The 26366-nt window shown below is 38.5% G+C and overlaps 1 protein-coding gene across 19 annotated transcripts in view; it reads left to right on the top strand.

Annotated features, from left to right (window-relative positions):
- Positions 1-6447: 6447 nt before the first annotated feature.
- The window catches only part of ABI3BP (ABI family member 3 binding protein), a 164467-nt gene continuing 144548 nt past the window's right edge, over positions 6448-26366 (top strand). For all 19 annotated transcript variants that reach the window (XM_087756354.1, XM_087756348.1, XM_087756351.1 and 16 more), the window contains exon 1: positions 6448-6603. In XM_087756354.1, the coding sequence (XP_087612480.1) occupies positions 6525-6603 (79 nt within the window). In that variant the 5' untranslated portion in view covers positions 6448-6524. The remainder of the gene's footprint in view (positions 6604-26366) is intronic.

Here is a 26366-nt window from a genome sequence, read left to right as displayed (position 1 = left end):
TAGTAAAACTTGGCAAACATCAGAGCAGTCAATCATTAGCGCTTCATTACTGTCTTCAGAGATGGGTGCTCCTGCTGATCTGTGCTAAAGACAGCCATCTCTTCTTCACAATAAAATTACCATTGGCATCAACATTCATGTTCTAAATGTAAAAACAGATATTTTGTATCCTGTCCTCGTGTGTAGTAATAGACTCCAGACTTCACATCTGAGTTCACTAATCCGAACTGCGATCTTATGTTATCTTCACGAATCAGAACATGCTGTGGAGAGAGACTGAAAGAGGCTGACTTCTGCAGTGGAAATTGTAATGGAATATTGAAAGACTGAGGCTCAGTACAGCACGGATTGTGAAGCCCATCTTCCAAAGCAATCTATCTAAGATAGAACTGGTGCTTAAAGTTTTTGCTCACATTTTAAGCATGTTTAGAGTAATTAAGTTACAATCCAGAATAATTTAGGCTATTGTAAATTCATTCTAATCCCAGGAAAATCGATATATACTAAGACATTTTTGATTCATGTAGTTACTGTGTTGGAGGTGCTCATTACTGTCACATGCCTTTCTGTGTCTTGCTCTTTGCTTCTGCTTGCATTTCAGCTTAATCAGATTCTGTTTAAGCAGATGGTGATAAGCATTTAGAGATATGGTGACAGGAGAGGCATAGACAGAACCTGTTTGGAAGGATTGTTGCAGAGTAATCCAGTAATAGAGAGGCTGTATTTGTATTAATTATCTCAAGTGTCACAAATGTGTTGATGGTAGAAAAGATGAAGGTAGTTTTCTTCACAGGCAGCAGTGTCTTCAGTACTAAGTAATTACATAGTGCCCCAAAGGACAGGCTAGGTTTTTGCTATCGGAGCTCCATGAAGTTAGGCAGGTTTATTCCTGTTAAGATATAACAATGAAGGGGAAGTCTTCAGACGAGAAACCTTTCAAAGAAATATTAAATGTATTGAGTACATATTCAAAGAAGCTGGTTTCTTGATAGTGTTTTTAATTATACATTGTAGCACATATGGTGTACTTTATGGAGCATACATCTAAGTGGTTCAGAGTGTGATCAACTAGTTGGGTAAGCAGTTGGATGCTTGGGCTCAGAGGGCAGTAGTTAATGGATCATATGCTGCCTAGATGCTGGTAACAAGTGGAGTATCACAGGTGCTGATCTTAGGACCTATCCTTTTAACATCTTTGTCAGTAACGTGGAGGAGGTGACAGAGTGGACTCTTGTCAAGTTTTCAGGTGACACAAAATTGGGATGACCACTTGATACTCTTGAGGGCAGGGCTGCCATTCGGAGGGACCTAGGCAGGCCGGAGGAATGGGATGACAGTAACCTTACGAAATTCAACAAGGACAACTGCAGAGTCCTGTACCTGGGTGGGAATAACCCCTGCAAGTCAGGTTGGGGACTGACTGGTTGGGGAGCAGCTCTGCTGAAAAGGGCTTGGGGATCTTGGTGGACAGCAGGCCCCTGGCAGCAGGGTGTGTCAACAGTGTCCTGGGCTGTATGAACAGGAGCACGGCCAGTAGATTGAAGGAAGCAATTGTCCCCCACTACTCGCAGCTTGTTGGACCACATAGCTAGGTAGCGTCCAGCGTTGGTCTTTTACCCTGCCGTCAAATACAGGACAGACATCCATAAACCGGAGCAAGTCCAATGAACGGCAACCAAGATGGTCAGGGTCTCGAGCACTTGCCCTGTGAAGACAGGCTGAGGGAATGGGACTTGTTCAGTCAGGAGGAGAGGTGGCTTCAGGGGACCTAACAGCAGTCCTCCCAGTGCTTCCAAGGAGGTTGCCAAGAAGATGGAGCTAGGCTCCTCGCAGAGTTGCGTAGTGGGAGCGTGAGAGAAAATGGGCACAAGTTGAAACAAGGGAGGTTTAGACTGGTTATGAGGGAAAAATGTTTTCCCCATGAGGATGGACAGGCAGTGGAGCGGGTGCCTAGTGAGACTGTGCAGGCTCCTTTCTTGGAGTCTCTCAAGACCTGACTGTTAAGAAACAATTAAAAAAGGAAAAATAAGCCCCAAATAAAATAATACAAAATATAGAGATTGGGGAGGGGTGGCAGAGTTGAAAACCTGGAATTACACTGGTTCTCCGTATGGTAGAAATGTTGTCAGAACTGCAGAAGTGAGGGTACTAGGTTATTGGAGTTACAAAGGGAACAATAAGATAAGTTAATAAATTCATAGAGAAGCTAAATAAATGCTTTTGTTAACTCAGTCCATGTCATGCAGAACTTTGGTGAAATGCGCAGCCTGTTAGTAAAGATGAGTCACTGTCTGCAATTAAAAGTGTCAAATGAGTGAGTGCTACAACAGTTTGAGCTATGTAACAAAATGTCACAAGAACCAGCAGTTCTGTCCATCCCTTTTGACTGATTTTTTTCCTTTCATTTTGTCTCTGATCCCATTCATTTGGAGATCTGGAATTCAGTTTGGGATCAGGATACTAGAATGCACTGACATTGTCATTTTTATGCTATCAAATGAGATATATCTTACCTTTTGACTAATAGATTAGCATACTAATCTGTATTTTTGATATTGTATTTTTGATAGCATGAGAGTTCAGATGTTTGCTCATCAAAGTAAGAATGGAGGAGTGTGAAAGAAGAAGTAACTGCAGGCTCTCAGAAAGTAGAGTTAAGATTTTCTTTTTTTCTTTTTTCTTTTTTAAGCAACACATCTGAAAGAATGTTCTTTGGCATCTCTCTTTTCCTGAAGGCCTTTAGAGGAGATCCCATGACATTTACAAGAAAGAGAGTCCAATAATTGAGTCACACACTAGAGAATGATAATTATAATTAACATTTATATAGCATATTTTATGACAAGGGCATGTCTCAAATAATTGACAGCACTGGTGAAAGGTACAGTACCAACCAGCAATGCTGTGGAAAAAAAACAGACCAAGTGTACTGCAAGTCAGTCCTTACTCTTAGAGAGCTCAGTATGTCATTATTGTGCTTTTCAGAGTGAAGATAAGATTTTGTTTTTTAAGGTTATGCTTTACACGCTCTTCCTGCTTTAAATTAGAACAGTAAGGAGTTGAATCACCTTGGCTTTTGCATGTCAAAATAATCAGGAATGATAGGTGAATTGGAACTGAGCCCAAATCTCAACAAAAGCATATTCGTATTTGGAAACAAAATGTAAAATCCCTTCTCCTGCTCCCCCCCACCTTTTTCTTTTTTTTCCCATACTCTTGTTTTCACTGTACTTGCTGGTCTGGGAACTATTAAAATAGAACTAGAAAAGCTCTGTTCTGCTCCCAGACTAGCCGTGATACCATCTTGTTGGAATCTGTTTTTGACATCTACCCCAGAGAGACTCAGTTGAAGTTGAGGTAAGCAAGTAAACTTTTGAGTACTTGACTTTGTTACTTAAGCATTAATTCGGTGCTGAAGAGGAGGAGTCATTAGGGGATCAGAAGTTTTGACTTTTCCTGAACAAATTTGATCTGTTTGAGACTTTTCATAACTGCACTTATACCGCTTCTCTTGCCTTTTATGCTAAAGGTATAATAACACAAAACTGTCATTAACTGAATCTTCTTTGTTTAATCTATTTCTTCTGAGGAGTCAGAGGATGGGTAATACAATTCCAGGTTTGTGTGGAGAGAAACCTGAGGAACGTCTGGGTTAGATAATTTCTACTGTGAAGTGTGACTTACAGTTTCTACTTCTGTGAACCAGATGCTGTCTCTGTTTAAATGGAGATTGTGGAGCAGCTCTCCAACAAGAGGAGAAATCTGATACCTGAACAGCATTACGGAAGCATCCAGTAGTGCAGGATAGTGCTTGAAGTCCCAGGAACTCCTTCTGTTCCCACGTTTGGTTTTTCACTGCAGTAGTCAGCATCTAGTGAACAGCAGAAGAATTTAGGAGAGAGGAAAGCAGAAGCTGGTGTGTTTTTTAATTTTTCATGTAACAGATGTTTCCTAGGAAGAGTTGGTCCTGTGAGAAAATAAGTGGACAAACTCACTGATCACATACATGATGCAGATGTGGGGAGCATATTGGAAGAGTGTAAGAGATTATTAAATTACTGATTTTTGGACTCTTGGCGTATATTTGACAGACATTTACAATTGCATCTGCTTATCGAACCATAATTGCCCCTGATGAAGCATATGGTTGATAAGACAGAAGGAAATGCGTCACGATGTGGGTTATTGAAGTCTGGGTTGAGTAGAGCTTTTTTCTACAGGAATGATCGGAGGGAAAGGGACCTGGATAGTCTGCCAAGGTTTCAAGGGGAAAGTTAAATGTCTCTATGGCTTACCAGACAAAGAAGTGGTGTTTGGATAATGCACAGGAGGAAGAGGAAAGGTGTAACTGGCAGCAGAGAAGCAAGTGGTTATGAAAGCAGGAATGGGAGTATATTTATCTCTGAGAGGGGATAAAACCCATTTTGTTAGGTAGCCAAATAACTAATATGTTTCACTGAGATTTTTCTAAATAGAATTTGGCCTTTGTATATTTTGTTGAAAGATGGTGTGTGATCTTTAAAAGGAGAGTGAATTTGCCGTAAGACAAACCAGTAGAGTTCACTTTACAGTAATACAAAGACAGCTGTGTGTGACCAAGAAGTAATTTTTCCCATTGCTTCTCCTGAGAGAATACTCCATCAAATGACTGATTTTTTTTTTTTTTTTATTTTCATTTTGAAGAGGAAAAAATAGAATTTGCTTTCTGGACCGTTTTTGAAAATAGTATTTCAACCAAAAAAAGAAGAATGGCACATTTGCTCTGTGCATCCAGCTTTCTGTTGTTTGGAACTTTTGCCATCAGGTGTGGTCAGTGTTTTGGGAGACTCCAGTCCAACTGTATGGCTTTTTAAACGTCTTTTCATCTCATCGAAATTATACCTGTTGCATTTATCTGTTCATAGTGTTCATATTCAGGATCTGAATCCTCCCAAAGATTCTTGAGGTAATAGTGTTTGGGGATTTTTTGGCGTCTGTCTATAATACTGACTTCCAACTTGCTATTCCCAGATTTGAGTTAGTGAATCAGAAAAAGGTTTCCTTATGTCAGAATTAAGAGGGCGTGATCAGGCTGGAGAACATTTCCACAGTTATAGCTGTATACTGTCCATACTGGTTAGAAGCGTTTGAGTTTCCTTGGTTTTGCCTGTAGGACCATTGCTGTTAGCCTCTGTTTTGAAGGTCTTCCTGAAGTATGGAGTACTTGGGGTCTTTTAAATATAGTACTAATCTGTTTTTTAAGAAATGCTCCTGTATGCTTTAATATATTACCCTCTTATTTTAAACTACTTTGTTTCTACTCAGCCCAGGCACTAATGCTGTGATTTTTCTCTGCTTATAGAACACTGTATGAAAGTAGGACTGTGTCAGGTCCAGACAAGTGGGAAAAGACCAAGCATACTGAAGAGCTTTACATATTGCAAGCAGTGGCAATGTTTGGTTTTGGTTTCGGTGGTGATTGTTTTTCTTTTTGAGGACTAGTTTGTGTGGGTTTTCTTTGTTTTGGGTTTTTCTTGTTTGGTTTTGTTTTTTGTTTTTTAGGGAGAGAGAGATATCACTACTTAGTTGAACAGATTTAATCTCTTTTGGCATGTTTTCCAGATACTGAGAGTAAATTCTTCCTTATTCAGTTGTAACTTTTTGTTCTGCTTCACCCTTTCCTTCCCACCTTCTCAACTGTGAGTAGGACCAAATTCTGTGCTTAGTCAGGTCCTTGTAAACATTGAGTGAAACAGCTTTTAATGGAATAATGGAATTCCTTTTTCCTTTACAGTTCTGTAACTGGTGAGAGGATCTAGCCCCTGGAAGGAGATGCACTGCCTTTTTACTTTCAGTGTGCTTTGTGCCCATTGACTGACCAGACATGTGTGAAAGGGGAAAACATAAAATATTTTTAAATTGCCAAAATCAGATACAAGTGAAAAAATTACATTTAGCTTTTTCAAGCACAGATCTTTTGCTGAATAAACATTTATCATACCTGTTTATACTGTCATGTCAAATGAAACTAGTATTTATTTTGCCTGGATGAAAGCCACATCTAGCTTGAATTAATCTGAAGCAAAATCTTGAGATTGTAAAAATACTGCATTCAATATAGCAAACAGTTTTCTGAATACTGCAAATGTTATTTTTGCATTTTAAGTCCAGCTTTCTTGGATAAAACACTGAAAATGTCTCTCAGATCAGTTTTCAGTTAATAGAAGTTTTGATATTCCTGGTTTTATTTGCATGAAATTTCAGTGATCAGATGGTAATCTCTTATCTTGAGAGGTGGAAAGACCTTGTAACAAACCCCAGAAGATTATTGTAGGGGGAGCCTGATAAATTTTTTTTAATGCTAATTCTCCGTTTCCAGTGGGAGTGAATGATGTCATCCTGTCTCCTCCCACTGTGTAAACTAAGCTTGTGTCAAAGTGTTGCTGCCTCTTGTCACAGAGAGAACAGTTCACTTAAATGCAGCTGCAGTACTTTTGTGTGATACCTGTCAGAATCATTCCCAGTGCGAGGTTGGGTTTGTGACCATGATGTCAAGATTGGTCTTTCTTCTCTTCTGTGGATATATTGCACTAAACCTGGGAAATGCTCAGAAATTGCCAAGAGGCAAGTAGCTATGACAACTTTCTGGGTTTTTGTTTGTTTTTCTGTTGTGGGGCTTTTTGTTTTTTAATGTTTGTGTTTTGCCATGGAAATTCGCTTTCAACGTGTTAGGAATGATTAAAGATAATGGAAAAGATGAAAGAAGAGCAGTCAACAGGGCAAGGTCCAGGTACAAGAGCGTAACTTTAAAGCTCTTGAATTAAGCTCAAATGTTTTTACGGGATCTCATGACTCTAGTGAGAAGTACCGTGAAACAAAGTAACTGTATTTAATGATTTTATAATGATTTAGACAGCCTTGTGCAGGTTTGTGGTTTAAGATCTTAAAGAAAATGTGTCTTAGAAGCACCTTGTGCTGTTGGTGGAAGATTTCAGTTCTGTCTTGAAAGAACTTTTATGCTTTCCCTTTATAATCCTTAACAATTGAATAGGAATTGATTTTGTAGGTCAGGTTGCATGCATTTTGAGGGAAAGAAATAGGATTTATTAAAATTTCCACAAATTGGGCGAAAAAAATCCCCCAAACCTGTGTGAATATTTGTTTAACTATTCCTTTCTCCTGGACTCTGGAAGTACAGTAGATTTGCAAAGCTGGCAGGAATCTTTTCTTCCTTGCTAATGTGACCCATGTAATATTGGCATTTTACTAGTATTTTATTACTGCAGGAAGAAGAGTCATAGCATAAAATGAAAAGAATATTTCTATATCTAGATAGTAAAACACTTTGTAGTACCTTGGCATTAAAACAGCACTTACACAACTGTTTCTGTACTGCACGTATTGCTCTCACTTTGTGGAAGTGCTTGCCTGAGTCCACTGTGCTTTGTAATGCATATTACATCTGCAGTCTCCTGCAACCAGTAACATTCAGAAAGGAAGCTGTGATTTAGTTCCTTATGAGAACATTTATTAAGAAATCAGCACTTTGAGGGCTTCCTAGGAGATTCTGTTTCATAGATGGGGAACCTAAAAGTATTTTGGGGAGAAGAGCTGATTTTTCAACCCCCTACCCTTCCCCAAGGGACTTTTTTTCAAAGATTTCTTCTTTTTTTTTTTTTTTTTTTTTTTTCTCCTTTCCCTGGTGATGTTCTTTTGGAAGTGGCTTTCTTTTAAGCTCATCTTCTGGAGCCAACGTGGAGTTTTCTGCATACTGCTAGTAGTGGGGCAATGTGTAGTCTGTGAGTAACAGATAGATGTGCAGTTGTTGTTCAAGTCAAGCAGACTGTAAGACCTTAGTTTTATCAAAAAAACGATCTATAAGTAAACTGTTGTAGTGGTTTTCATAGGGGAGGGTTACGCTGAACAGAGACGAACCTTCTATGTGTTGCCTACTTTGAGGGAAGGAACTTTTCTAGTGCTTATCTTTTTAAGTGGTTTCACTGGACTTTCTGCTCGCTACCATAGAATAGTGGCTGTAAATTTGTTAACTGTGAAATTCAGACAAAGCTACTGATACACTGCAGTCAGTGAGATTAACTCTGGGATGCACTTTTTCCCTGTCCTAAAATAACATTGCAGAACTGAAGTTCTGTTTGCCAAATGCATGAAGCTGCAGGTGGAAACTTAATTTCTCTTCAGTGAAATAGCTTTTTGAAGATTCTCCCATTGCAGTGTTGAAAATCAGTCTAATTCTTTTGTTTGCAGCTGCCTCTTAGGTTATTATTTCCATTGGACTGCATTGGAAGAAAAAAAAAAGCATTTTAGTGCCTAGCCATTATCTGGAAATGTTCAAAGGATTGTCTTTTTCTACAACATTCTCTTGTTTGATAGGGAGTACAGAATTTTTTCATAAGCAAAGAGTGTATTTGGATCTTAAAGTATTTTTAAAATGAAGATATGTAGTGGTAGTATTCTGTCAAGAGGGCTACTCTGCCCTGCTGAGCAAGCTTAAATTCCAGAGAATTCCTGTGCTTTTCAAGTCACGAGCTATGTAACTGAGGCTGCAGAGTCACTCCTGCTCTGTGGGGAACAGTGGAATCCATTTCATAACGTGAGGGAGAACAACCTCCCGTTCTGGTGGTGCAGGTACTCCTGTGAACAGGTTATCAGCGTAAATCTTGCCATTCTCACTACTGCTTTGGAATTCTAGTGCTCAAGTCTTCTCTCCAGGAGGTGAAACACACTGATCCCTGGTCTTGTGGACTGGGATTTCCTTTGAGTGATACAAGGTGGAAAGAACATCTTGCCTCCTGCAGCTGCAAAGGAACAGAGCCAGTACACCCTTTGGATGTCAGTGACTTCCTGAGCTATTTGAGAGATTGTGTGCAAACATGCCATCCAGGAGGCTGGGACACATGACTCCCTTTTACTATATATTTTTATAGTTTCACCTCCACAAGTGGGTGTTTGACTAGAATGAAAAAGAAAATGTTGTTGCTGTTCTCAAAAGAATGTTCTTTGTTAACAAATTCTTTCTTTAATTATTTTGACTTCAAAAATTAAGGCACTCTTGGAGGAATAATTTGGAAATGGAGTCAAAAAAAGGAAAAGGAGTCAAAATTGGGGAAATAGCAGTTACAATTTCCAGTGGAAACTTTATGCTGCTTCTATGTATCCTGTATTATAATCGTTTTGCCTGTATAGAAAATAGGCCTCTACTTATATCTTGTCCTAGTGCAGTGCCCTAAGTGCAGGTGAACACCCTTTCTCTTGCAGTTCTTTGTCACGTTTATTGTAGCAAATGACAAGTGATGAGGCAATTATAAGCTGTGTCATAATTCAGACTCTTTCTACATTAAGAGTTTACAGACATAAGTAAAGGCAATGTAATTGGAAAGGGAAGGCTGGTGGGTGTTGTTTTACTGTGGAGGCAATGTCCTTTTTACAATTATGTTTGTTTCATGAGTTTCTGTTTGAGGGACCAGCTGCTAAGAAAATTCTGTAGTCAGTGCCTATGGAGACTATGTGAGGGGTCACAGAACAGCAGGGCAGGAGATGATGGTGTGATTAGGGATGGTCTTTCATCAAGTATTTGAGCCACTGTCCCTTCAAGTATGTCCAGCTTCTAAAGCTTTCTTTTTCATCAGAAAGAAGAGAGACTTGGACATTTTCCACTTATTTTTGTCTCTTCCCTTACACCACTATGCCAGTGCCATCCGACATACAATTCTTCAGTTCAACACTGTTGTACTTGAAATATTATATAAATGAAATATAACAATGGGTGGAAACAGTTGCAATGCATAGGTGTCTGTTATAACTTGTTATAACTCAGTTATAATACTTTCTCTAATTGTTATGGTTCTATGTAACAGAAACATTCCATCCTTGAAGAATGCAGCATCATCTCTCTAGACAGGAATTGAGTACAGACAAAAAGTCTTGTCTTTAGAGAAGGAGTTGGTAACCAGAGCATCCTGAATCTGAGAGGGAGGTGAAAAAGAAAAGCCACAGAACCAAGAATAAACAAGTTACAGGACATAATCCACAAGATTGTACTGCGTTATAAACTGTGTTTCACTGGCATCTTTCCAGCTGGACCTCATACAAATGTTGTTGAAGGCAACAGTTATGGAAGTTCTTAGTGTTTGGTAAAACAGCATTTCATGTTTTTGATTTTGCCAGTTGACTTTCCAGCTACAACGCAGATGTGCATAGAAATGCACTTTTTTTCACTATAATTTCTGTTTCTAATAGCTTTTGTGTATCTCCATGTTCTGTTTTTCTTTGTTAGAGCTGAAAAGAATTTGGGGTTGATCCCTTCTTATAAACTTAGAGCTTTATGAAGTTTTTAAAAAAGAAGAGTCTGAATGTTTTTATTTTGGTTTGTGTGTGTGTGTGTGTCCCATGTTTCTGACTTCTGTGGTTTTCCTGTTATTTGAATATCCATCAGGTAGATTGGAATTCAGGCCCATCCTTGTTCTACTTTCCAGGATTCAGGCCTGTCCTGTTCTGCTTTCCAGGAAGGGCTCAGGAAACCTTAATTCACCTTTCTTCTGGTTGCTGCCTTCTTAGGGAAAAAGAGTGCAGACTTGACATTCCTTATGGGACTATGTGAAAGAGCCTGATTTGCAGACTCACGTAGGGAAAACGTGATCCAATACTTTCTTGTTTCCACAGTTGTCAACTGTGGGGATAAGTGGGGAAAAATAATAGTTTTACTCTAAGTTTTTTTTTGTTGTTGTTTGGTAAGTATACAGGAATGTAAGAAAATATTGTAGATAACTTCTAGCTAAGATTTGTATTTATGGTAATTATGACTGACAGACATTTGAGAGTGAATGCTGTATTTACAGTATACTTTCAAACTTACCGTTGACACTTGTGAAAGGAATGGGCTAATTTTATTCATAGCTAAATTTGCTGGCTATGCTATGTTATGTAATACTTCTTTCTAACCAGAGGTTAAACTCAGCATGTGTTTCCACTTACTGGTGTCAAGCAGTTAAAACAATGTTGAGTTATTTCAGTGTATCGCAGTCACTGTATTGCAACAACCAAACCTTAATCTTTAAACTTTTGTGCCCCCCCCCCCCCCCCAACAGCACCCCTTTGGTAGCTGTAGGATAGCAGGGCAGAAATTGTAAGACCGGGAGAAGTCTCCTGAAAGTTAGGGGGTTTTTTTAGCATAAAATGAAGCTGGCGTATCAAAATATCACAAAAGGAGTGAAATGACATGTGGTTTATATGTTACTTTCTCCATGGTTTACAAAACATCTTTCTGGGAACCATTTTTCAAAATACACAATGCATTAACCTTCAAAAAACATATTCCAATGAATGAAGGCCAGTTTGGACTAAACTATTGAATTTTTTTATTTTTTAGTGTCTGGAAAGAGAAGTGCAAAATTAATTTGATTTGTGTGAAATATTTATGTTTAATGGCACATAAATGACAATAAAGTCCTATGAGAAATTTCAAAGGGATCCTTTATCTGGTATAATTGAGTGGCTAGGGTTTTCAGTCAGTAGATATGTCATGGCAAATTTGGCTCGTTCTTTGCTGAAAATGAAAACAACCCATAAGAATGTCGCTATTATAGCAGCTTATTTAATCAAAATTATCTTATCATGCAGACGGTTGTGTCCTAGGATCACACAAAAACATATCAAAACCTGGTATTGAGCGTCAGGCTTCCGAGTTCAGAGATAATCTGTAATACCAGAATTCCATTTTTATACTGGCACAGGCACCGGTGTGACAGTAGTGATGATACATATGGGTGGATTCTGCCAGGATTAAATTCCATAGCATATGAATGCCTCTAAAATGATCTCACTGCCGGGTAATCTGTATAACCTTCCACCTCTTCATTTTAACTTCAATGTTCCCAAGTATCTTTTTTTTGAAATTTTTTTTTTTCAGTCCTCCTCCATATAATCTTTTCTGTCTAGCCATTCCAGCAGGACAAGCTACATAACTCACTTGAGGGGAGAGCTATAGGCTAAATCCTGCTGCTGCTCTTTGGACAGATGTACTGTATATGGATAAGTATAGTCTGTGTATCTATTGGCTGGTGGTACTGTGAACAGTCGATGGGTCTGAGGCTTCTTTGGAGTGTTGGGACTTACCGGGTGTGTACCACACATTGCATGTGCAAACAGAAAGCTCTGCCCCAGGGGGAAAAAATGGCTAGCAGTGACCTGCCATCGTCAGAACTGTTCATACAGCTCCTAGTGGATTTCTTTTCCTTGGGGAAATTCAAGTGCAGACTTGAAATTGTTGGTAAGCAGGATAAGTTTGTTGCTGTGGAGTGTTCTTGACTACTGCCTTTTGCAGGAGATGGTCAGAGACTTACTCACTGGCATGGATTGTGCAGCGATGTCACATAAAAACTTGGTGTGAAGAGAGGCAGTTATTAGTGTTCTGGGAAGGCAGTGGCCTAAAATAGGTGCCATTAGCAAAACAGCCCAGTCTGTAGCTTGCTCCCAAGTGGAAGAAGGCAGCCAGAAGCAGGCCAGATGCCACCCAAGCTTGCCTGACAGGCCTTAATTCAAATGCCCTTAGTTAGAAATTGGGTTTATACAATACAGGCCAACATGTATGTTATACAGGTTTGCTTTATGAAATATGTATTTGTCTTATTTTGCTGTGAGGATAGTGTTCATGAAAATTACTACTAGCAGCATCATGAATCAAACCTTTGTGTGGGCAAGGCCTGGGCCAACTTTCCCAGCACAGCTGTCCCTCAAAACATACCAATCACATGCCATTATGCTCTGGCTAAATCAACCCTAAGCCTCCCCACTTGAGCAAACCAGTGTGCTCGTGTCAAGGTGAAGAAAAAACAGGTCAAGTTTTGAACCACTGAGTGAATTTCTACTGTTGGTGAAGTTGTGATTGTAGTTATGGTCACCAGAATTAAATGTTTTTGCACTCATTGCTTAACCAAAGTGATGTCGTCAGAACGTGCAGATATCCAGGCAAGGTTACGTAAGGATGGTCACATTAAGAATATCACAGTCTTCACCACTTCAGAGTTGCTGAATAAAGTGCTGGTAAAGAGTTGAGGCACTAGCTACTGGAGATACTAAAGGCAGGGAGGTAGGGAATGCTTTTTTTTATTAGAAGAAAGCTAGTCTTCTCCCAGTCTGGAGGGGAGCATTTGCTGCACTTGTTCAGAGGTTGGTAGACAAAATCTAACCTCTGTTTTGTAAAATATTTCAGAGGTGTTGCTGAGATCCATCACTCTGTAATGGTTTAATATTATTTAGACTGTTTTTTGAAAGAAAAATAAGTAAGGCAAGTGAATCCGCAATTTTTTCTTAAGCTAATTGTAGCCATGGTTTTTACACAAGTCCTGTTTACCTTGAATAAATGTGTCAAGGCAGCAGGGCTCCATGTGAATAAATACACTTCAGTAAAACCCATCATAATGAAGTACGTAAACCTTTGTGTGTGACTTGATTTTTATTTATTTGTGTGTGTGCAGTGTGCTAATGCTAGAGTGTTACTGTCCGTACTTAATAAGGGATTGTAATTCAGTCTTACCATTCAAGCTGGTGAGTCAATGGCAAAACAAATTCTCAAAGTGTGAGTGTATTTCTTTTGTAGGGTTATTTCTGCATTTTTGTATAGTTCTGAGTTTTTGCATTATTCTTGAAGTCTGCTCAGGAAAAGCATGATTCAATAAAGCAGTAAGAGATTGCAATATTCTTTCCTATCACCAGCAGTTGTGACATTAGTTTATGAATCTATAAATGGCCACAGAGTACTTGATATGAGTTTACATAATTAATGCTTTGGGAACCTGGCCAATTTTAGAGGACTGGCAGTGTATGTGGGATAATATTATTTTTGAACTTGCATAGGGAAAAATCTTTTCTCCTTTTGTCAGCTGCTTGCCTCTGTTTTATATTCATTATTCACTTTAATTTTTCTTTCTATGATGTAGAAGTCTGGAATCATTTTAGAACACATGAAGTTGTGGTTGGTTCAAAAACACAAATATGTAAACTTCAGATGTCCCAGAAGGTTGTTTTCTGACTTTGAAGTGAAAACATTTTCTGGCAGTTTTGATTCCCTCATTACCACAGTTCAAGCCTATACATGAACAAGAAAAATGCACAGCGAGAAAAATGTAAGACTTTGGACCTTATCACTTACCGCTTTTCTTTTTAAATCTCAGTGTGTGTGTACAACATGTGCAAGCATATGCTGGAAATAAAGGAATGGGCACAATATTATGAAAGTTGGTAAGAAATTGAGCTTTGGGATACAAATAACAGGGAGAAAACTGTATTGTCTGACCTGGAAATTTTGGCAGAGTTCCATTATCTCTAGCTCACACAAACACTGAAGTGGTTGGATTAAATGGCAGGGCACAGTTCTTATTTATAGCGCAGTGTACGCTGAAGCATAGCTTGTTACACGGTTATGGAAATGGCTGCGGTCAGGTTTGAGCACCATGAATTCTCTTTGATTAAGAGCTGTCTCAGGTAAAAGTGAGGGGGTTGCACATTCAGCTTAGATCAGGAGGTCTCCTTCCTTTGTCATAAAACTTAATAACAGCTATTTACTGTTGTGGACATGACTATGAAATCGCTCCACACTGGTAGCCCGTTATTTGCTCCCTTACTGATGAGAACCAGCTTTTACCTATGCTATGACAAGCATAAATATTGCGTCTCCTCAGCATTTCTTCCTGCTTTTTGTTTTAATTATGAGGAAGGCAATTCTAATAAAAATGTCTCCCTGCTCGTGTCGATTATTCAGTGCTCCTTAGTAGGTGATAAATCTGTTGTGACTCAACTGGTGATGGTGTAGTAGTTCATTTATGTTGTCTGTTTATCAAGTCTTTGTATAAACATCACAGATGAGTTTTGTTTTGTTTTTTTTTTTTTTTTTAAAGGATTAAAACACTGATTATGCAAACTTTTTGAGCTAAGGAACTTGTTTTGAATTTTGGACAGATTTTGTGATATTTTTTTTTTTTTGCCCCAATGGAAGATTTATACTTGGACTAAAATTGCACACAAGTAAGCAAGTCATGAGGGTGATTTCACACAGACTCTAGCACACAGAGGTGTGTGCATGCACGCACACTCAAAATCGTGTGATCTAGTTCGTTTTTGGTAACTGCTTTGTGTCAAAAACTTCCAGGCTTTTATCAATCCCCTGTACTCTCCCAGTTTTAGTAACATGGTCAAATAGCAGCTGATAATAGCATTAGTATGTTGTTAACGTGCAGTAATGGATTCTTAGAAAGCAAAGTTTCTCAATAAGGTAACAGATGTTTGTTGTATTCCCTTTCCACTTGGAAATACTTACAGAAATTAGAAATGGACATCATATGCAATTAGTATATTTATTTGAAGGGAATGTAAGGTTGTTCATAGCATTAAGGATGAAGAAAAATCACAGATGCTCCATCACACAAAGGAAATGGATACTCTTATTTAGGCCCTATTACAGTGCAGAAATCTCAGGAACTGTGAATTTATTTTTTTTTTCCCATGACCTGGCTTTTCTAGAATTTTTTTTTTCCCGTTAATTTGCTTTTGCAGTGTTAGAACACTTGTCAGTTGTCAAACAAAACTGGCTTGGGAAAGATCATCTCATTTTAAAACTCTGTCAAGTCGTGAAGCAATATTTATGTATTTAATATACTCTTAAGTCAGAGAACATTCCTTGGGAATTAATGTAATCTTCTGCACACGAGGTTACAAGATCAGTGATGAGAGAGACATAACTTTCTACATACCATAAATTCTTCATGAACAATTGGATACATGCCTGAGTGAAGTACAAGTAAAAATGCAAAGTCAGTCGTACACACATTGCCTAGGTGATGGGTCTGTGCATAGGTATACATGCCCCTATCCTGCCCCAAAATTAGCATAAGCCTTCCTTTTGCGTAGCTGATAGTGTTTTCTTTATTGGCATTGTTGTTCTTGTTTCAATAAACATTGGATGGAGAATTAAAAAAACCAAAACAAACCAACAACAAAAAAAAACCCAAAACCTCACTGTGGACTGTTGTGGTTTAACCCTAGCCGGCAGCTAAGCACCACACAGCTGCTCACTCACTCTCCCCCCGTGGGATGGGGGAGAGAAGCAGAAGGCAAAAAGTGAGAAAACTCGTGGGTTGCGATAAAGACAGTTTAATAACTAAGGCAAAAACTGTGCATGCCAGCAAGGCAAACCAAGGAATTCATTCACTGCTTCCCATGGCAGGCCAGTGTTCAGCCATCCCCAGGAAAGCAGGGCTCCATTGTGCGTAACAGTGACTTGGGAAGATAAAACGCCATAACTCTGAACATCCTCTCCCTTCCTTCTTCCCCCAGCTTTATATGCCGATCAGGACATCATAGGGTGTGGGATATCCCTGTGGTCAGTTGGGGTCGGCTGTCCCAGCTGTGCCCCCTCCCAGCTTTGCCTTGTGCACCCCCAGCCTCCTCGCTGGTGGGGTGGGGTGAGAGGCAGAAAAGGCCTTGAGTCTGTGTAAGCCCTGCTCAGCAGTAACTAAAACATCCCTGTGTTATTAACACTGTTTCCAGCGCAAATCCAAAGCATAGCCCCATACTAGCTGCTATGAAGAAAATTAACTTTATTCCAGCCCAAACCAGCACATGGACATGGAAAGATGGGTTAGAAATAGAGATTATACCCCGCTGCTTTCTTCCAGCTCTGTAGATAAAAGGCAATGTGGTGAAAATGGAGCAGGTGATGCAAGGGACATAGAATTTGGAAATACAGTCAGAGAATGTAAACTCTATATTGTATGTCATATCCTGGGTAGGAAGGGAAATAGGAGGGAGAACAGATGAAACACTTTGTTAGTAGCAAAAATAAGTATTTGTGACTTATCTTATACTCCCTTAATCATACACACAGTTTTATTTTACATGTTGTATACTTACTAGAAATACATTGGTTTTCCATTTTTTTTCTCTAATCCATTGATCTAGAAGAATTTACTTTGTATTTTAGTTTTCTTAAGACAAGTTAACAAGGCTTCTGCTTCACAAGGTGTTCATAGTGCTGAAAAAAAGAATTTCTGCCAAATTTAGGAATTCAGTATTACTTCCTAAAATCATCATGTATTTACCTTATTAGTGGTTCTTATTTTCACACTCTTTAATTAAAGACTTACTGGAAGCGTGTTGCTTCTTTCTTCAGACATTTGCTTGAACTGTAGAAGCTTTCCTTTGATCTCTGTAAACTCAGAATGTGGAACAATATAGAAGATACAAAGGGTGACCTGTGATTTTTCTTAATCTGTTACTTTTTTTTCTTTTTTTTTTTAATAAGAAGCTAGGTCATCAGTCTTGAGATCCGTCTCATCTAATGGTGCAAAATGAGATACATTTTCCAGCTGGAAAAACTGTATGCAGTTGGAATCAACCCTTATAGTCCTCAGCTGTATCCAGCTAGTGTCACAGACATGTGTGAGAATGTTCAGTTTGGAGACCAAGAACATAAGTGAAACCACTTTATTTTGACTGCTCTGTTGGAAACACTGAGCAATTTTTTCTTTTTTTTTTTTTCCTTTTTTTTTTCCTTTTTTTTTTGTTTTTGTCTATAGCTTTCTAAACTGAAAGGGAATAACCAGTTAAAAGCTTTGCTGATAGACTTGAATGCATTGACAAGACTAAATTGCAGTTCTCAAAGCATAACAGCATTTCCTATTTGATTACTGGGTTTGTTAACTGATGGAAGTTTGCTTATTCTTTCTGAATTTAGTATGTGAAATATAGCAACACCTAAGAATTCTTATGTATGCTTCAGATATTTAATTGCTTTATCAGCTGTCTGACTGAAAAGTGGGGAACTTATTCCAAAGTTAAAACACAGAATATTGCTAGCAGCATTGCCAAGTGCACATCCAAAGCTATTAATCCTTGCACTGTGTCTTGGATGTTAGAAGAAGATTTTGAGCAGAGAACTCGGATATTTTGTGTGATCAGATGATGGTTGCAATGTTGGAAGTGAAAAGCCATCGTGACTTGCAGAGAAGGGATGATCCCATTCGTTTTTCATCTTTTGATGCATATTATTTTAAAGAGGCCTGTTTCAACTATGCACAGCATAATGGGGGATTTATAAATAGAAATCAAATCCCATTAATCAGTAGTAAGGTACTAAGTACATTCTTACAAGCTTGCATACATTGAAGAATTGTTAAATATTCTGTGCTCTCATGGGCACGGTCCCTACATATGCAATCTCAATGTGATGGGCAGATTGTACTTTTCTGTTTCTAGATGTTTCTACTAGAAATAGATTATTATATTACCTTCTGATGCAATACTTGTTTCTGTTCAAGGATATCTTATTTTTTAGATATCTTCTATTTGATCTTCTGAGAACCTGTGAACTAAACCACAAACTGGACTGTTGTTCTCACGAGATGGGCATGGGTGTGTTTACTTAAATCTTCACAGAGGAACAAACCATTCAAATTCACTGATGTATCAGGAGTGCAGCAGCATCTGTGTCACTAATTGCACTGCCATTCTGTAAAGATGATTCAGGAAGGTAGCTTGAAGGGGACCTATTTCTGAATGGGTGTCTCAATCTAGTTTGTATCCCTTCATTTTGAAGGCAGATTATTATGTACAACTCTTCTTCTTTTATTTGCCCAACCCAAGTTCTTTCACAAGTGTACAGAAATCACAAGACATTCTCCCTCACTGAAATGAGTTTAGGAATTACTGTGGATATTGCTTGAGAACCAGAAAGAATATCAATGGGGACTTTGGACTTTTAAGCACTGACTGCTATTCTTTGAGCCCAGTTTTCCATTTACCTTGTGATCTACCCATCCAGTCTGCATTTCTCCAGTTTGGCTGGAAAGATACCCATGGAGATTGTGTCAAAGTCGAAGTAAATGACATTCACCACTTTCCCCTTGTATGTAAAGCCAGTAATAGCATTACAGAAGGCAGCGGGGTTGGTCAGACGCAGTCTGGCCTTGGTAAATTTGTGCTGGCTGTTCCCAATCACCTTCTTGTTCCTCATGTGCATAGGCGTGACCGTCTGTTCCTAGTGACCAAGGTTAGGCTGAACAGCTTGCAGTTTTCTGGATGCTCTTTCTTGCCTTTACTCATGCAGTTGCACTGAGATATTTTTCTGTTCTCACATGACAAATTAATCTTGCCTCTCCCTCCAGTTGTCTTATGCTTATCTATAAACTGAAGAGATCACGCTTAATTGCATTTTCAATATGTACATGTTAGAGATAGGAAGTAGGATGTTGGAATTCAAGCGTAGCATTGAGGAGAGTAACCCTTCTCGAGGCTTTATGGTGTATACTTAGAGGTGCAGGAGAAAAACCAGTAGCCTTCAAGTGGAAACGTATTCATCTCTACAAAGAAACACAGGGCTGAAATGGACTTCTTGAAATCGTTTTGACCCCCTTGTGCTTATTCCTGAAGCAGCTTGTTCCAGAGCTTCACTGCCTTTATCAGTTTTCCAGCTATCTTCCTTGCTACAGTTTATGACACTTATGCTCTTCACAGATATGGAGCAGAACTTGTTCATATCGCTTTCCCTCAGGGCTTTGTTTTTTTGTTTTATATATTTGGATACTGTCTTCATATCTATCTGTGTACTTTTCCGCTAAGCTGGATGATTCGTATTTAGGCTTTTTTCCTGGGTAACGTACTCTGTACCTCTAGTCATTGACCTTACTTTTTTCCTGGATTTTATCAAGTTGGTCTACTTCATAGTGCTCTATGCACTGGCTTACTAGCGATAAGAAATCTTTTTAGAAGTGAGGACTAGTGCATAAAAGGACTGGGTGCCAACTCTTCAGATTTGCAATAGAGAAGGCAACAATCTTGAAACATACCTAGATATGTTGGTGATTCTCAGACTTACAGATTAGTTTACAACTTAAGAGTTGGAAGTACATGCTGGTTTCAAATTTATTCTGTCAGTATAGCTTGCAAACCCTGCTAGCTATCTAAATAATACTATCTTTAAGCAGTTTTGTCCTTAAAAATAACTGTGTGCTGAATCAGAGAAGGAGGTAAAACAAAATTAGCTATGAAAACATCTAAGTCAGTATTACAGAATAGTGAGCTAAAGACTTGTTCTTCCAACTGCTTGGAATATGGCAAGTGAGATAATACTTATCACAGAAGGAGGATTTTAGTATATGACTACCTATTTTGTTCTACGGATATAGAAAAACATGCAAATATCAATTTAATACCGTTTGGGGTTTTTCTTAACATTAATTCAAAGCTGCCTTATTCTAACACAGTAGATATGATACTTTATTGTCATCAGTTACTTCGTATTCTTCTTTTAAATCTGACTCCTATTCTCCCAAAGTATTTCAAAAGTTCCCCAGATGAGTAGTCACACAGCAAATCAATGCAAAGGGTATGTATTGAAAAAAACCCAAAGTTATGTATTCTGATGTAAGACATGGTGATAACATGTAAGGAACAGACTTCAAAATGACTGCTACAATGTGAGAACCTCACTGCAGTCTGGGCACGCATCAATCCATGTAGCGGATTATCTGTGCATTCGGTAATGAATGATAAAATCATGGATTGTGAAGTGTAGTATCTTCACTCTTCTCTCAGAAGCAAATGGAATTGTAGTTCCAGGTACTGTTTTTTATTAAGCCTTTGATTTTTGATTCTTCAAAAATGCATTGGTATTTGTAGATGAGAAATGGATTAAAGGAGTGGTGATGCTAAACGCTGCCTGCCATTGAACAGGTAATGGCAGTAGTAATGCTAAGCACTGCTTGCGAATGAACATGTTCTTAAGAAACTTGTTGCATTAAGATCCACAGTCTTTAATACCGATCACTTCGATCTGTTTGTAATTTGTGGGCAGAGCCAGACCAACAGCTTCTGAATTCCTCTCCTGCTTAAGTTCTTAATATCTTGTTGAGCTTTCCCTGTTGAGGAGCTGTTAAAGAAAGTCCATGTTTTTATTCAGCTGATCAGCTCTAAAATATGACTACCTTATATGTGGCCATGTCCGAAGACGACATTTCTCTTTTGGTGTTTGCGTTAGCTGGTGCTCTTTGAAGGCTTGAAAGGGAGTTAGACCTAGAAAACTTGTCAGACTTTTCTTGCTCCCTAGTCTTGTACACGCCTTTATTGAATATCTTTATGCAGAATCTGTCAGGTTCTTTGGAAAAGATACAGGTTTTTTTCATAGCCTAGCCTGGGTGGAGTTGCCTTGGACCTATTTCCTTGGACAGGAGAAGGAGCCAGGATTGGAAAGACCAGCTCTTCTGGGCAAGATGCAGTCACTGTCTCATCAGCTCTGTCCAGGTGGAGTTGCATCAGCTCAGAAAAAGACATGCCAGGCCAGTCTGGAAAAACAACAACAAACAACTAGCTCTGAGAGTAAAGCCAGGGGAACAATGCCCTGGAGATTGTAATTACATCAGATCCAAATCAAGCTTTATCCCAGTGCAAATAAGGGATCCATAATCAAAATTGAAATAAGGGTTTGAGGTTGTTTTATTAAAAAGGAGTTTTTTCATGGACACAATGTCCTTTTAAGTTTTGTGGTTTGTGTGCTGTTGATTTGAAAAGGAATATCTATCAAAAATGGTTCAACTTGAAGGAGTTTCAGGGGGCATTATGCACTGAAAATAATGAATAGGCTTTGTTCTGTCCCTATCCTTCAAAAACATTGAGTTGTTTGATGTTGAATTTTATTTAAATTAAATTTTAGCACACGTATTTGACCTTTAAACACAACTAAGTTTACTGACTGGGCAAAGAAAGGAGTGGAATTTTCTAAGATTTAAAAGAAAAATTAATATCTTACGACAGGAGCCAGGGACAGGTTGTTCGAACTCTGTCCAAAGAAGTTTTCAGAAGTTTAACTCCTGTTCCCTTTTCTATCAGAGCTGCAGACTTGGTTATTCTCCATCAACAGTTTGCTTCCTTGTTTTCAGTTTTATTTGCCATTTTAACAAATAATGGGAAATGAGCTGCGGAGTGCAAGCTGGAAGTGGTGATTGGACCACTGAAGTGAGATCCTGAGTTTAAATCCAGGCTCTTCTCAGCTTTGTACCCTAAAGATAAGGATAGTTACTATACTTAGTCCAATAAAAAATAATTTTAAACCAATGTGTGTGAGGAGCCTTGTGAGGGAGATAGTGAAAAGGATGGAAGTGTAACTTCAAAGAAGTGCTTGAATGACCTGAAAACAAGTGAGAGATGGCAGCGTACGAGTAGTAAATTCCTTTTTGTACATTGCTTTATGTAGATATGTAGAAGCTGAAATTGCTGATAACTACATCTTTACCTCTGCATTGTCCTTATTGCTCCTGAAGTAATAGCGAGCTACAGCTCATTAACTCAGTTTTGAACTGTAGTGATCACTAGAGAGGAATTGGTAAAGGAAGTTTTAAAAACTGTCTAGTTTTGTAATATGCTCTAACAAGTTTCTCTGAGAAGTATCTGTTTGGTTTATGTCCGTTTAAAACAGAGAGCATATTTCAGATTAGCGTTAGTAAAACTAAATATGTGTTGCAACTGAAGGAAGAGGTCTCAGTAATCCTGAAAGACTGCTGTGAGAAAGGGCACTGGGAAGGATGGGGTTGACCCTGGGCCCATACAGTACACCTCTTGCTAGGGAGGTCTTAGTGAGTTACTGCCTTCAGCCAAACACCGGTATTGAGGGTGTTTCCTACTGGATGTTTCAGATATTTGTACTCCTTTTGTGGTCGATTTCTATTACAAATGAAATTTCCAAAATTGCCCTGTGATATGAAAGAAGTACGGAGGAGAATTATAATTTATGCTATCTTATTTGTTGTGTGCAGTCTGTTAAGAATCTTGATATGCCTAAAAAAAGTTCCCATCTTTCAAATAAAAGCATTTTAAAGGCATAGACAAAAAGGAATTTATTTAAAAATCTCTCGAAAGCATCTTTATTCTGAGTTGGGCAAGTAGTGAAGTTGGAATTCCAACAGATTATTCTTCTAGCACATGACAGCTGGTGGCAGAATGTCCACTTGACAACTCCGGGTTGTTAAATGCGATTTCTGAAAATAAGTATATGGACCAAGTTTTTGTGTTGTGATTGTAGTGGCTGAAAAGATTTCTTTCAGGATCAAGAGAAGCTAGAAAATACAGTACGGAGGGTTACATGAAAATAAGTTTGGGGTTTTTTTTTTTGGCCTTGAACTTAGCTTGTTACAGCTTGTTCTGGTTTATTTCCCAGAGAGACTTAATTGAAATTCTGTGTTTGCTGTTGGCTGACATAAGGTGGCTTCCTCTTCAACACATAGATCTTCCTCAGAGGCATCCCGCTCTCTTACTAGACACCAGAAATTAGATGGAATTTAGGTCGTCTGGATCTTTCTTTGGTGATGTCGTTTCTTCTTTTTTAAATTATTGCAAGTCATAGAACAGGTTGTGCTTACCATGCTGTCACATCTACTCTCTCCGTTACAGTGGGAGTTGAAAAGAGTTGCTAACTTCAAAACTTAATAAGGTGGAATCAATTACTAGTTTCTGGTTATTGATAAAGTAATAAGCCTTGATAATAAGGCTTAAAATAACAAGCTTTATTCATCCTATCTATCAAGTGTCATAGTCAAAATAAGAAAAATGTACCATTTCTATATTAAACAGTGTCTTTGTAAGTTAAAAAAGTAGCATTTCAAAATGAAATGATTGCTTCTGCTCTTCATTTGCTTCCTTGAACCAACAGAATGGCTTTGAAATGAACAGAATTGATAGCCTGGGGGCAGAGAAACTCAGGTTAAGGAGAGTGTTAGGACTGGAACAGGAATTGTACTGATGAAACTTTTCTGATTGCTTATCCCTAAAAATGTGCCAGTGGATCTCAGCGTAATAAATGTTGGTTTGTAGGTAAGACTAACATTGCTTTTGTTCATCTTTTTTGGAAGCTGTCTGAGCAAAGAGATCCTGTGAGCGTAAGTTGAAAGCTTATGAGTTAGGCTACTTTTGTAGATAGACGTGCATGTATCTGTTTTGCAAAGTTAACTGCTGCATGTTGATTTTTCTGCAGTAATGTTAGACTTGTGTACAGAGTGTAGGCATATTAATATTTTGAAAAGAAATATTTAATTGGGGAACTTCAGTTCCAAATGACAAAACTGTGCAGTGCTTTTAGCTTACCCTCTTTTAATAAGGAATTCTTTGTTGCCCTTTTTAAGGGCATGGTCTATATGGCACCTATTTTCATCATTCAGAGTATTCATTAATGTGGATTTTGCAGCTAGGAGCGTTGTTGTTTTATGTAATCTGTGATGACAAAGATGGTCTAACATTGTCCACAGCTACCTGACCAGAGGATACAAAGAAGGCAGATTTTCTGCAGAAGTGCACAGCAATGACGAGAGGCACTGGGCACAAGTTGGAACATGGAAATTCCAGTTAGATATTAGGTCTTTTTTTTTTTTTTTTTTTTTTTTTTTTAAACCACAAGGATGATAAATACTGGAACAGGTTACCCAGAGATGCTATGGAATGTATGTCCTTAGAGGTGTTCAAGACTCAGCTGGACGTGGCCCTGAGCAACCTGATCTGATTAGGTCTGCTTCGAGCAAGGGATTGGCCTAGATGACTTACAGAAGTCCCTTCCACCCTAAATTATTCCATGATTCTCTGGTTGTGGCTGTCTTAGAAGTGTGTCTTGTTTATTGTACTGCATAGAAACAGAACTATTTTTAAATGTTTCCCATTTTAAGCTATATCTGGTTTTGAGCCAAACAACCAATATTTCTCCATGTTTGGGAGCCAAAATACAAAAACATAAAATAGCAAAAATAAAAGTTGCGCAGTGTTAGATTATCATTGAAATCTTGGCTGGTGGTACTATGGCACCAGATTTGGAAAATGAAAGCACTGCTGTGAACGATTTGAATGTTGTAAGTGAGATGGTGCTCACAAATGCATGGTGCTAATATATTTTCTTAAGGCACGCTTCATCTGTCTAGCACTCTGGGAGGCAGTGCGGGGTCTTGCCTTCATGCCCTCTAAAATCTTTGAAATGGGGAAAAACAAGCAATTTCAATGTAAGGCAAAAGGAATTCTGATGACGAAGCCAGATTTGCTGTAATACAGTACAGCTGTATTCACCCTCTAGTTTTGTAGGGCAGAGTTCAAGGCTTTTCACGTTATGGCTAAAAACAAAAAATAGGACTGTATTTGATCACGAGAGACCGTACACACTTAAAGCGCACCAGCAGAGTCATAGAATAAGTGAAAGTAACATCTTGTCCCGGTATTGCTTTTGCTGAGCCTTCAGTGAAGCAGGGAGACAGATAGCTCAAAAATGCGAGTTGCCAAGCTGAATTTATTTCAAAACAAAAAACGGTTACTTTATTTCATTTGTGCTTCATTCTTGAAGTTTGTTGCTATATCAGCACCTCAGGGTTACTTCTGAATATGTTAATTATCAGTTAATAAATTATCAGCTAGCTGTTGACATGTCTTCTTAAGTTGGAGAGAGAAATAGAGTGTTCTTCAGCTGAAGATACTTTATTTGACAGGGCCAAGATATATTTTGGGGTTTGGGTAGTAACAGGAAAGAGCCAGTTAATTCAAATTCCAGTCACCTCATCATCCAAGTTCTCTCACGTTCCTTGAAACAGCAGAAAATCAAAACAGCTGGCAGTCTTAACTGACTCCACATCTATTGTTACCAACAATATTGTAATGACATAATGGGGCATGGGACACAGAATTTCAAAGGCTTTAATTATCTGCAGCTGAAACAAATTTCTTTTATTTGTTCTTTTAGGAAGCAAACTCTCAGGTGCTTTTATTTGCTTTTCTAGGTTGGAAATACTGCTGTCCCCAACATTGAATTGCTGAGCAAATACTGCTTTAATGCAACTAGCCCAGTGAACCATTTCTGTTTATCTCCTTACTTCTTTCCAGTTATTAAATAGCAAAGGAATTATATAAATCTATTCTTAGTAGTTACTGTTTTGCCCTTTCAGAATGCTTTGCAGTGGTGATTTCTCAGGGGCTTGTTAGACCTAAACCAAAGGGCTTTAGCTCAACTTTTGCTGTGAAAGTAGAAGTTGAAAACTGGACTTCTGTTTGTCTTATAGCTAAATGTGAACCATCAGTTAGAACTAGCTGGTATGAATAAGAGATGGTAGCAGTGCTTATGAATTCTCCCCTCTTCCTCTGTTACTCCATGATTAATTAAAGTGATAAGAAAAAGAAGACACTTCACATAATCCCTGGTTGGATCCAAAGCTTGAACAAGTGTCCATCAGAGTATTTTGTATATTATTTTCCATAGCTGCTTTCACATTTTAAAGATGTGAATTTCAGTTAGGTAATTTAGAGTTAAATTTTTCTGAAGTTTCAATGTTTATTTGCTCTTGGCTCCTGTTCCCTATACATGA

The sequence above is a fragment of the Nipponia nippon genome, unplaced genomic scaffold (assembly GCF_047370975.1).
Source record: "Nipponia nippon isolate SJK-2023a ecotype South Korea unplaced genomic scaffold, ASM4737097v1 scaffold_2, whole genome shotgun sequence".
Taxonomy (NCBI): domain Eukaryota; kingdom Metazoa; phylum Chordata; class Aves; order Pelecaniformes; family Threskiornithidae; genus Nipponia; species Nipponia nippon.
Note: the sequence above shows the minus strand (reverse complement) of the source record. Positions and strands in the feature narration are given on the sequence as shown.